Source organism: Balaenoptera acutorostrata, chromosome 16 (assembly GCF_949987535.1).
Source record: "Balaenoptera acutorostrata chromosome 16, mBalAcu1.1, whole genome shotgun sequence".
Classification (NCBI taxonomy): domain Eukaryota; kingdom Metazoa; phylum Chordata; class Mammalia; order Artiodactyla; family Balaenopteridae; genus Balaenoptera; species Balaenoptera acutorostrata.
Genome location: NC_080079.1, coordinates 19,760,814 through 19,772,053, shown reverse-complemented (window position 1 = coordinate 19,772,053; position 11,240 = coordinate 19,760,814). Strand labels below are relative to the sequence as shown.

The window sequence follows — 11,240 nt, the reverse complement described above, 5'->3', positions numbered from 1 at the left end:
AATTATCTGAATCCTCGAAGCTTAATATGAAACACACATTTTAAAAAACCGTTTCTTGGTGTTCCCTGGTGGCCTAGCGGTTAGGATTCCGGGCTTCCCCTGCCGTGGTCCAGGTTCAATCCCTGGTCAGGGAACTGAGATCCTGTAAGCCGCGCAGCCCACCCAAAAAAAGAAAAAAACCCAAAAAACCTGTTGCTTTAGTAATGATCTTCATCTTCATGACACACCCTTAGAAATCTGAATTCTAATTGTTGGAGGTCTGGGGTGAAGGTTGTAGAGACACTCAATTATGATAAAAATCATCCTGGATGAAATAGTTCTTCAGGCAATGAACACCCAGGAATGGAGTGGTTGTAACTTGTCAAAGATTATGGACAGAAAGGAAAGACTAGAATATGAAGAAAGAATGCAGTCTTATTATCTAGCCTTAGACTATGTGAGATTTCTTTTTTTTTCTTTTACTTTTTAAGGCACATTTTCACTAAAGTATAACATATGTGTAGAAAGAGACACAAATCATAAATGTATAGCTTGTGGAATTTCTACAAAGTGAATCCATCTATGAAACCATCCAGAGCATCCAACAGCTCAGAAGCCTCGCTAGGACTAAGATTTAAAACTCAACTTGAGGATCACTCAGGGGATGCTTTTTTCCCATTTACTTGGAATATTTATTTAATTGTTTTCAGCGAACATTGTTTAATACCTTCCTCTGAGTCAGACACCCTGCAATGCACGTTGCATCACACATCATCATGTCCTTCATTCTCAGTACACACCTGCCCTACCAGAGGCTGTTCCTATGCTAACATCCTTTTCAGTTAAAGAATAGACGTTTGTCAGGCTTTCACAGTCCGGCATCCACCTATTCCTGGCACCCTCAGATTTTCCACTAGGGGAATCACAGGCTCTCCAATATGCCTGCTTCAGGTGGAGTGGATGTGGCATCTGGCACCAGGGGTGAGCATGATCTCTGGCTCAGCCAGTGAGATTATCACATTTTTTGGCTGTAGATTGGTTCACAAATAGGCACAGGACTCAATCAGAGCCAAAGAAGTGTATTAAGGATTTTGTTAGATGACAGGGAGAGGCACACTCATTTTTCTACTAGACTTGAACCAAGGGGGAGTGTAGATGTGGAAATGCTGAGAGCCATTTGCCACTTCTGATGGGCCAGCCCAGCCTCAGAATTTCCATGGGGTTGGCTGAGGTCTCCACTGAGACTTTGTTATAGCCTGACTTCTCTTTCTGCCCAATCCTGCTTCCTTCTCTTCTCTTCCACATGTATTGATCCCATGAGCAGGCCCTAATAAACCTGCTGTAGCCCATTTCCGTCTCAGAGTCTGCTTCCCAGGGAATTTTGGCAGGCATGGTGCCAAGCACTTACATATATTGTTCATCCACAGATGAACTCTGAAGGCATACTACGTGCCAGACACACAGCGCTGTGACACTCACAACCTATGAACCTCATTTTAGAGGAGAGGAAACTGAAGCACGCAAAGGTTAGGTAACTTACTGAAGGTCACACAGGTATTAAGTGACAGAATCAGGATTCAAGCCCAGGTCTGTCTGATTCTAAAGGCCATGCCCCTAATGATACTGCTACAAACAAGCCAATGGCAGAACTAAAAACCACTCCAGATTTCCAAGTCTTCATAGCCAACATTCTTGTGCTGAATCAAAGAAACAAATATACATTCTATTGTGGGCAAATCTCCATGTTTGGGGATGAAAGGGCTACTAGGAGAGGCATGCCCAGTCCCTGCAGCCCAGGCATTCCTGATATAGTCAGGAGAACAAGGCATGACACATGAAAACTTAAACCACAAAACAGTAAAAAAGGATCACATTATCAAATAAAAAATATACACACTTACTGGGAGTACGTGATTAATTGCCAAGTAAGATGTGCAGACCAGCAGTGCAATATGGTCTCCAAGAAGGGAGACATTCCTGAGCTAGAAGACGCTCCTGCGATGGAAATGGGCTCAGTCAGGCAGGGCACAGAGGGAGAAGGGCACAGAAGAAGAGGTGCAGGGGGGCAAAACGCATAAGGTGTTTTCCAGGGAAAGGATCACACCAGCCTGGCCAGACTCAAGTGTGAAAGGAGCTGAGCCTGGAGGCTGGACCAGGGGGAGGCTGTGAAGGTTTCTGGATGTCAGAGTCCTTCCTTCTTGGACCATGGATCCTTGTTTCCTGGCTTCTCCCCACTTCCTATTCTCACGGGGTGCAAATATCTTGCCTTCCCTGGTGGCCCTGGGGTTGGAGTTGAGCTCAAGCCCTCAGGGGCTGGGGGATAAGGTGGAGAGCCCCCGAGTCCCCTCTGGTTGTGCATCCCTTCACCTGGCTTACTGGGCTGTCAGACCAAGGGAACAAAATCCCTCAGCTCCTCCCTCTCCACCAGTCCCTTTCCTCCCTATATTACTTTCCTCAGGCTGTTGTAACAAAGCACCACAAACTAGGTGGTTTACCACAACAGAAATGTATCCTCTCACAGTTCTGGAGGCCAGAAGTCAGAAATCCAGGTGTCAGCAGGGCCATCTGAGCCTCTGGGGGAATCCTTCCTTGCCTCTCCCTAGCTTCTGGTGGTGGCTGCCAATCTTTGGTGTTCCCAGCCTTGCAGCTGTGTCACGCCAGTCTCTGCCTCTGTCATCACACGGCATTTTCCCTGTGTAATCTATGTCTCAATTGCCCTCTTTTTGTAAGACACCAGTCATATTGGATCAGGGCCCACTTATGATGGGGGCACTATTATTCCCATTTTTCAGATGGGAACACTGAGGCTCAGAGAGGTAAGGTAGCCTAAAGTCATGCAGCTAACAGGTCATGGGGCTGGGTTTCTAATCCAGCTATTCTGACTCCAGAGTCTATGCTGAGAGGTGGCTGGGCAGGGCGTCCTGCTTCGGGTGACCCTGGGATGACCATAGGTGCCACATCAGGGAGTAGCACCAGTCTCCCCACTCCAGGCCAGCTGCATGGGTGCCCACTCAGTGAGGTCAGCATATCACAGGTTCTCACTGTTCCTGGCATCACGCTGGCATGCAAAGGCCTCCGGTGTTGCCTTCCATAATGGTCACCTGATCCCCGAGCCAGTGGGCAAACAGCCTGAGATGTTTATTCCCTGCTGACCAACTGGCCTGACAGACAGACAGCCCTGGTGATAAGGGAAGACGGAGGAGGCACCTGTGGGGAGGGGCTGGATAAAGGAATCCCCTGCCTCTGAGAAGTGCTGTTTTGCTTGGCTCTGGCCCGAGTCACACTACCAGCCTCTGAATGACAGTGACATTCCCCAGGGATTAAGCTTGCAGTGTAGAAGCTGGGTCTCCACAGGGGGTGCCGGGCCCCATGGAAGTTAAATCATGCAACTAGCCACCAGCTAACATTTCTCCCACATTCATTTCATACCTCCATCACTTCCCATCCCCCCTCCAAGAAAATTCAGCTGCAACTTGTTTCATAACACCCCTTATTGTACCCTGCTGCTTTGCTTTCTCTTGGTAATAGCAAAAGAGATAAAGCCATTCTCTGGATCCTTCAAAGCACAGCTCAAAATTCTTCTTTTCCTGGAAGCCAGATGCAGGTAACCCTGCCCTACCCGGCTCTGACCACCTAGGATTCTAACTCAATCCACTGTTGGTTCATGGCCAGGTACTGAGCAAGCAGTGGAAAGACAGAGGTCAAGCTACCTAGGCTTGGGGCAGTGATGCTTTTAGGGAAGGCAAAGATGTTGATGTCTCTCCTCGTTTTAGATGACTGCTTTTCTGTTCAGGAACACTGGATACACCTAGTGGTCCAGAACCCAGATTTTCTGACTCCCAGCCAACTGTTACTTTGATTATAGTACAATACCTGTGCGGCTCATCAGAGGGCAAGGGGCCTGGCTGATAAATCCACCACCAGAGAGATGGAGGCTAAGCCTGTCCCTACAGCCAATGAGGGATGCTCTCCGTGAGTTGTTAGGCAGAAAAGAACCTCTTGGGTCATGTCCTCACTTTTCCTCAGCTAAAGTTCCCTGACTGTCTCCTTCAAATTCAAATGTGCATCCAGATCCATGAGTAACCATATTATTTTTAAACAGCATCCTTCAGCCACTGCCTCTCCTGCGTTTTCAGAGAGGCAATCCTTTGTGAAGCTAGCACAGGATTTTATTTTATGATTGTTTTGACACATCTGCAGGGATTCCATGGAGTTTAAGTAAAAGATTAGGGTGTAGCTCTCTACCAAATGTAAAATAGCTAGCTAGTGGGAAGCAGCCGCATAGCACAGGGAGATCAGCTCGGTGCTTTGTGACCACCTAGAGGGGTGGGATGGGGAGGGTGGGAGGGAGGGAGATGCAAGAGGGGAGAGAAATGGGAACATATTGTATATGTATAACTGATTCACTTTGTTATAAAGCAGAAGCTAACACACTATTGTAAGGCAATTAAACTTCAATAAAGATGTTAAAAAAAAAAAAAAAAAAGATTAGGGTGTAGCTCTGAGAGAGAAGCCAGCAAACAGGTAAAGCTCACCTCAGGGGGATAGAAAAGAGAAGCCAGGTCTTGTGGAGAGATAGGAAACCAAAGGATGAGGTACTGGAGACAGCAGAGAGCGTCAAACCAGCCAGCATTTAGCAGAGGAACGTCTGGTCTCAGAAGCCCCATTATACCAAGAAACATCATGCCACTATGTGGAGCAGTTAAAAGCTCTATCCTAGGAGGAATAGAGACTGGGGTTAGATTTGTAGTTCCTCCACTTAGTAGCTGTTGAGTGGCTTAACTTCTTTGGGCCTTAGTTTTCTTATCCTTAAAATGGGCATAAACACAGCCACCTAATAAGGTAATTGTGAGGATTAAATGAGAAATATTATGTGCTCAGGACAGTCTGACATAGAGTAATACTCAAGAAATGATAACTGTTGTTATTAATACCCAGATAACTGTTAATATGTTATGGCTAATGTTGATAGGTTGCTTAATATTTATCCACAATTATCAAACTAGTAGGTTGTAACTGTATCAACATGACTGATGGCAACTTAATGAGTTAATTATTCAATTGTCTCTACTGGGGTTGTTAGGATAACAAAAGGCTACTCTGGACAATACATTGTCCATTCTTCCAGACGAAGTTTTACCTTAAAAATAAAATCCTATTCATGTGCTAAGTGTTATTAAGAATTACTAGTTGAAGAAAGAAAGAATTGTTCTGTTGTTAGTTAATAAAAAAAACCACACGTTTATAGTAAAAAAATTTCAAACACTATATGTTTTGTACTTCGATAACATTTTATTTCAAATAAAAACGATATAAAAGGTCATAAAAGAAAAAGGTTCCTGCCCCATCCCAATTTCCAGAGGTAATGACTGTTAATAATTAATTACTTGTATAATTTTCCTGGAATGTTTTATACTCTTTGGTTTTATACAAATTTAATCATACTGCAATACTGCTGAGGAACTTGTATTTTCTCCTTAGTAACAGGTCTTGGCAATTTCTTCCTAGCAGTGCATACAGACCTGCCCCCTTCTTTTTGAGGGCTACATTGTAATCCCTTCCATGTAGGGACAATCCTTTATGTAACCAGTCCCTTTGCTTAGCATTCTGGTTGTTTCTGGTTTTTGCTATTATGAACAATGCCACAATAAACTTCCTTGAACGTGGAACTTTGGTTGTTGCTACGAATAAACCTATAGGATAAATTCCTAGAAGGGTAACTACTGAGTCAGTTTCCTTTGTTGTAACTGTAATAGACAGTGCCAACTCACTTCCAAAGAGGTTGCAGCAACTGATAATTTCACCCACAGTATATGAGAATGTTTGTGTCCTGCATTTTCACCAGTTCTAAGTATTATCAAACTTTATAATCTACTAAGTAAATTGTCATTAAAAAAATAGTAGTAATATACATATATGGAATAGCAGGACATATTAAGTGATTCCATCTGCAGAGATGAATGCTCACAATCACCTTGAACAGAGGGCAGGTAGTTGCAGGGAGTCAGACCAGGGTCTGAACTTCAGCTCCACTATTTTTTATCCCTGTGACCTCGGACAGGTTCATCAAGCTTCTCTGTCTGCAAACTGGTGATATTACATGAAATAAGGCATAAGAAAGCTCCTAGAACCACTGTCTGGAACCCAGTAAACATTTATTAATATTACAAAACCAACCAGAGTGCCAGAGTCCCTGGCAAGTTTGAGAGTGACAGAGACCTGGTTTCTATTTCCTGCTCCTTTCTACTACCCACTGCTAGGCTGCTTAATTTCTTTAAATTTTCTTGTTTATAAGACGTCAATTTGGATCCTGCCTATTAATTTACTGATTCAGATAAATATGAGTGGCAGAGTTGAATCACAATGCAGGGGGCATTTTACATTCACTGGAAGATGCAGGCAGCATCACAGCAAAAGAAGACAGGTGGCATCTTAGGTCTAGGTGTGCCACTGAGGCAGTGGGAGAGGTTTGGGGTCAGACTGACCTAACTGCAGTCCTGCTTCTGCCTCTTAAAAGCCAGGTGACCTGGGGCAAGTTCTTACAGCCCTCTAGTCTCAGTTTCCTGAATTCTAAAACAAGGTAACAGTAGCTACATCATGGGATTATTGTGAGTATGAAGTAAGTAATAATCTATGAAAGCATTTAGCAGCTGACTCCTGTGAAATGTTCAATATATTCATAGACAGCAAAAGCCTCACTTCCTGATCACAGTTTACTGGTATGTCAGCAGGGACAGAATGCTTCTGCAGAGTGGAACAGAGATGTTACCAGCCTTCCCCTCCCCATTTGTCAAATCGGGTGACCCCTCCCCTCCCCCCAGCCTTTCCCTCACTTCAGTAACTGTAAAGCACATCCTAGTGTGATGGGGGTGGTGATGACACAGGGCAGACCCACAAAAGCAAGACTGCTAAAGATTCTTACATGGCTGCAACCCCAGCCAGGGGTCTTTCTCATTTTTCCTGGAAAGGAGTGAAACGACATTAAGTTAATAAATATTTTTCATTGGAATTGCTTAACACACTTAATGTTAGACTTGCAAAATGGAAAGTCTTGTTCATTATTATCCTGGACAACATTTTGAGGGGATCTGAGATAGGACAGGAACTAGCTTTAGGTTTTTGCTGCAGTGTTTCCCTCACCCTTCACATCTGCTTCAATTCAAATTTCAGTTCTTACATAATACATAAACTGCAAACATTAAGCTATACTCATGGAAATGGGGCTTCTTAAAAACACCTTGTGAATTATTATTTTTTTCCTTTTTTTTTTTTGAAAATTTCAATTTACAGAAAGGATGAAAGAAAAGTCTAATGAATAACCAAGATTTACCCACTGTTATTATTTTGTCACAAAACTAATACATCATTTTTGAGATGTAGAGAAGTGCATTCGTATAATACGAATTTCCTTCCCTCCCTCCCTTCCTTCTTTTTTTTCCTTCCTCCCTCCCTTCTTTCCTTCCTTTCTTCCTTTGTTTTTTATGCCAGTAAAAATGTTATGAGAATGGATTAAGTTATATTAATATTGTGACTTCCAGGCATTCAGCTTCCTGGAGTTTGAGATCTGTTGTTCTATTTGGCTACAAGTTTGGAATATAAGGAATCATGTTTGTGAGACCTGCCAGATTGAATACCTCTTGCACCAAATGTGCAAGATACATTATCTCTAATCCTAACACTGTGCAAGTCCGGGTCTCATCCCTGCCAGTTTACATATTTGGTAACTGACACTCAGAGAGACTGAGTCACTCAACCTCTCTAGTAAAAACTGCTGATCTGTCTTTTTTTGACTACGAAGCTTTTTTCACAAAGGTTTTGGGGGATTCTCAGAGTGATATTTTAATGCAAGCATATGGAAAGTTTTAGTTTCTGGGACAGTTGCAATGTTAATTTCAGATAATCTCCCTCAACCAAGGAGGTAGGGGAGCAGTGGAAGGTGAAGTTTTATGGAAACCATAGTCAGGACTTCAGTGATAGAAACTAAAGATGATGAACTAACCACTCCCAGAGCCCGAGAAGACTCTTTTTGGGACGGCCTCTTACTAGCCATATATAGTTGGAAAAATCACCCTGACTTGCCTCATTTGTGAAATGAATAAACAATCAGTACCTCTTTACCTGGGTTTTCTGGTGAGATTCAATTTTGCGAATTGTGATTACTTTTATGAATACAAGGAACTGATGTACCATTTTATCTGTAGGTGAAGGAGGGAGAGAGAGAGAGAGAAGAAGGAAGGGTGAGAGTGGACAGGGCATTTTATGTATAGGAGAGAGAGAGGGTGGGAGCGGCAAAGATCTAAGTAGGATGACAGCAATCAAGGGAGGCTTACCTTCCTGAAACTGGCAGGGAAGTTGACAGAAACTCACAGTCTAGGGAGAGAAGAAAGCATCTTTCAGGGAATTCAATTAGTTGCCAGTCCCGGAGAACCCATCTCCAGAATTTTCCTTCACGTGGCTGCGGGAGGAGGATGGGTTGGCTTGAGACCTTCAGCAAACTTCTTTCCAGGCCGTGGGGCACCCTGACGTGCGCTCTGGCTTCCAACGCACCCAAGGGACGCTTTTCGGTGCTGCCCGTGTCAGGATTTAAAAAGCCGTGTGCCCGACGGAGGGTAAGGATCTCCAGGGTAACCACTCTCCGAGGTCTTTGCCCAGCTTCTAGATGTTTCTGCGGCACCAGGTGCCTCCCCAGACCTCTACCCGTGCTACCACTTTGCGGGGTGACTCCTCAGCGCAGGATGCCTGCGTCCACAACTGTGAACCGGTGTGTGCGGGTGAACTGGCGCACACTGGCTTCCCAGCAACCAACAGAGCTTCAGAGGCGGTGATCTTGGGGGTGCGATGTCACCGAACTCCTTTCCAGCCTTTACATTCCTACTGAGATCTGGGCAATAAATAACAAGAATAAAACATATACGTGGTTTTGTCTTTGCGCTCGCGGGATCGTGGCAGGTCCTTTAGAGAAGTGAGGAAATAAATGAAGCGAAATCACGGCGGCCTCGCCCGCTGCTTCTGGGGACCCCTGAAATCAGCAGCTGGAATGGCCAGTTTGGAGAGCCCTCGGGTCCGGTCATCTAAGACCTGGGGTTACCAGTCCCACCGACATGCGGGAATTCCGGGCTTTTCCCCCGCGGGGTCGGGCCCCTCAGCCACCAGTGGCGCTGGCCCGGCTCCAGTCGCGGGAAGGTGCCAAGCCCCGCGCACTTTGCGCTGGCGAAGAGCGCAGACGCCCGGGGCGCGCTGGGTCCGCCCCGCTTGTCAGGAGCGCGCCAACTCGCGCGCGCGGTCCCCGGGGATAGCCTGGAGGCCGCCCGGCTAGCGGGAGAGGCGATAACTCGGCGTCCGGCGGCGGACTGGCGTGCGTCTCGCCGCCTCACGCGGTTGCGCTGAGCTGCGGGGCGCGGGACCGGGGACCCAGAGGGCGCGCGGTGGCGGACGGCGAACGCCGCGCCCAGGAGCGGCGGGCAGAGCTCCCCCGACCACCCGGGCGCCCAGGGGTTCCTGCTGGCTGGGAGACGCCCCCTGACCCCTACCTCTGTTTGGCCCGGCCGGGCGAGCGGGACCGGCGGGAGGAGGAGGAGGAGGAGGAGGAGGAGGAGGAGGAGGCGCCGCCGGGACTGCCTCCTCCCCGCCCCTCGCGTCTCCTCCCCGCGCCACCGGGAAGGACAAGGGGACTGGGCACGGGGACCCCGGCCAGTGAGTGCCCGCGCCCCGGGGCCGCCCCTCGCGCGCGCTCTCCCGCCGCGAGCCCGGGCCGGTCTCGTTTCGCAAGGTGCTGGCCGCAGCCATGAGCCAGGACGCCGAGCCCAGCGGCCCCGAGCAACCGGACAGAGATGCCCGCAGCGTGCCCGGTGCCCCGGCGCCCCCAGGCCCGAGAGGGATGCAGCCGCCGCCACCGCCTCCGCCCCAAGCCGGCCTACCCCAGATCATCCAAAAGTAAGAGGAGGAAAGGGGGAGCGGGGACCCGGGTGCGCTTGGGGGACATGCCCCGGGCGCCCCCTTTTGTGGCTTCCTCTCTCCCGTTCCTGCTAAACTTCGCTCGGCCGCCTTGCGTTTGAAGTTTTCTTGCCCGCCCTCTCGGCAGGGTCGGTGTCATTCTGGCTGTTTGTGAGTTTGGGGAAAGGGAAGCCAAGCTATTTGGGAAAATAATTTTGTTCTTCCTCATCCCGTCTCTTCTCTTCGGGGACGTTACCGGATATTTTGAACTAAATTAACTCAAACTGGGGGGAAATGGCCCAGGGACTATATTTCATCTTTCTAGTCCCAAGAGGCCGCTGGAACGTATGGAGAGCCGTGCGTGAGTGTGTGCGCGCGCGTGCTGGAGGGCGTGTGAGTAAAACGCCGCCCGAAGAAACCCCCGTTAATGGTGCCCATGAAGTCAAACAGTGATGTTGGGTGAAAAGGGTGGTGAGGGTTTGTAGACAACGTATTTTTGCTTTGTCCTGCAAGAAGTGTTTACACTTTCCAAGAAGGCCCTTGCGAAGAGTTTTTAGCCGCGGAACCGTTTTCCATTAACGTTACCATCTTGTGATTTGGTTGAAACTGTGCGACGTGGGTCGCGAGTTTTCCGGGCCGGCCGTCCCAATGCGTCGAGTAGTTTGGGGGTGGTCAGTAGGCTCTGAGAAGCTCTTTCAGCCCATTTGGGAGACATAAAAGTAAAACGGTGAGGCTTCGTTCATTCTTTCGAGATTTTGTTTGACAGTTTAAGGCCTAGAATGTTGGTTTGTTTGAAGGATCCTTATTCTCCGAAAAGTTTCCCTCAGCTTGTAATGAAGTCCTCAAAACTAGTGTAATTAGTGTTGGAAAGTCTGAATGATGAGTGTTTGGGCGAAACTGGAGAAAATTAAAGAAATACAAGCACAGCAAAATCAGTCCTATGGAACCGAGTAGGGGTTTTTCGGCACTGCTTTGAGTTACATAAACTTATTAAAATGTAAGAGAAATAACCAGTGATGGGGCATAAATGGAAGTAAATATTGTTTTTAAGACTGACTTATGTAATAGAATAGTGAAAATTTAAGTTTGACATCAAAGAACGCTGGTATCGTATTTCAGAACAAAATGGTTCCCTTTTTTTTGACTGGTAGAATATTAAAAGCTCCACTTATGACAACTTTTTGCTTTAGTTTGATTTTATATAACTTTCAACTACTTACAAGTAGCTAACTATTTGAAACTGAAAATATTTTATATTGTTATTCTGTTCCCTTTGTTTTGCAAATTTCAGCTAAGATTTACTAAATATGATGGACAGTTTAAGTACA

The 11,240-nt window shown here is 46.7% G+C and overlaps 1 protein-coding gene and 1 long non-coding RNA gene across 7 annotated transcripts in view; one reads left to right on the top strand and one right to left on the bottom strand.

Moving 5' to 3' along the window:
- Positions 1-5,303: 5,303 nt before the first annotated feature.
- On the bottom strand, positions 5,304-9,546 carry LOC114236602 (uncharacterized). Of its 4 annotated transcripts, none has more exons than XR_009005638.1 (3): positions 8,310-9,303; positions 8,090-8,174; positions 5,304-6,939 (listed from the first exon to the last, which is right to left on the bottom strand). It is a non-coding gene; the product is annotated as an uncharacterized LOC114236602 (long non-coding RNA). The 4 variants fall into 4 exon arrangements; XR_003622512.2 differs by having other exon boundaries at positions 8,098-8,174; XR_009005637.1 differs by lacking the exon at positions 5,304-6,939 and adding an exon at positions 9,510-9,546 and having other exon boundaries at positions 7,443-8,174; positions 8,310-8,860.
- The window catches only part of RBM20 (RNA binding motif protein 20), a 205,923-nt gene continuing 204,204 nt past the window's right edge, over positions 9,522-11,240 (top strand). For 2 of the 3 annotated variants that reach the window (XR_450227.2, XM_007173074.2), the window contains exon 1: positions 9,522-9,912. Coding sequence is in view for 1 of the 3 variants with exons in the window: in XM_007173074.2 (XP_007173136.2) it covers positions 9,764-9,912 (149 nt within the window). In the remaining 2 variants the exon portion in view is untranslated. The remainder of the gene's footprint in view (positions 9,913-11,240) is intronic. The other variant, XM_057530739.1, reaches the window with a different exon arrangement.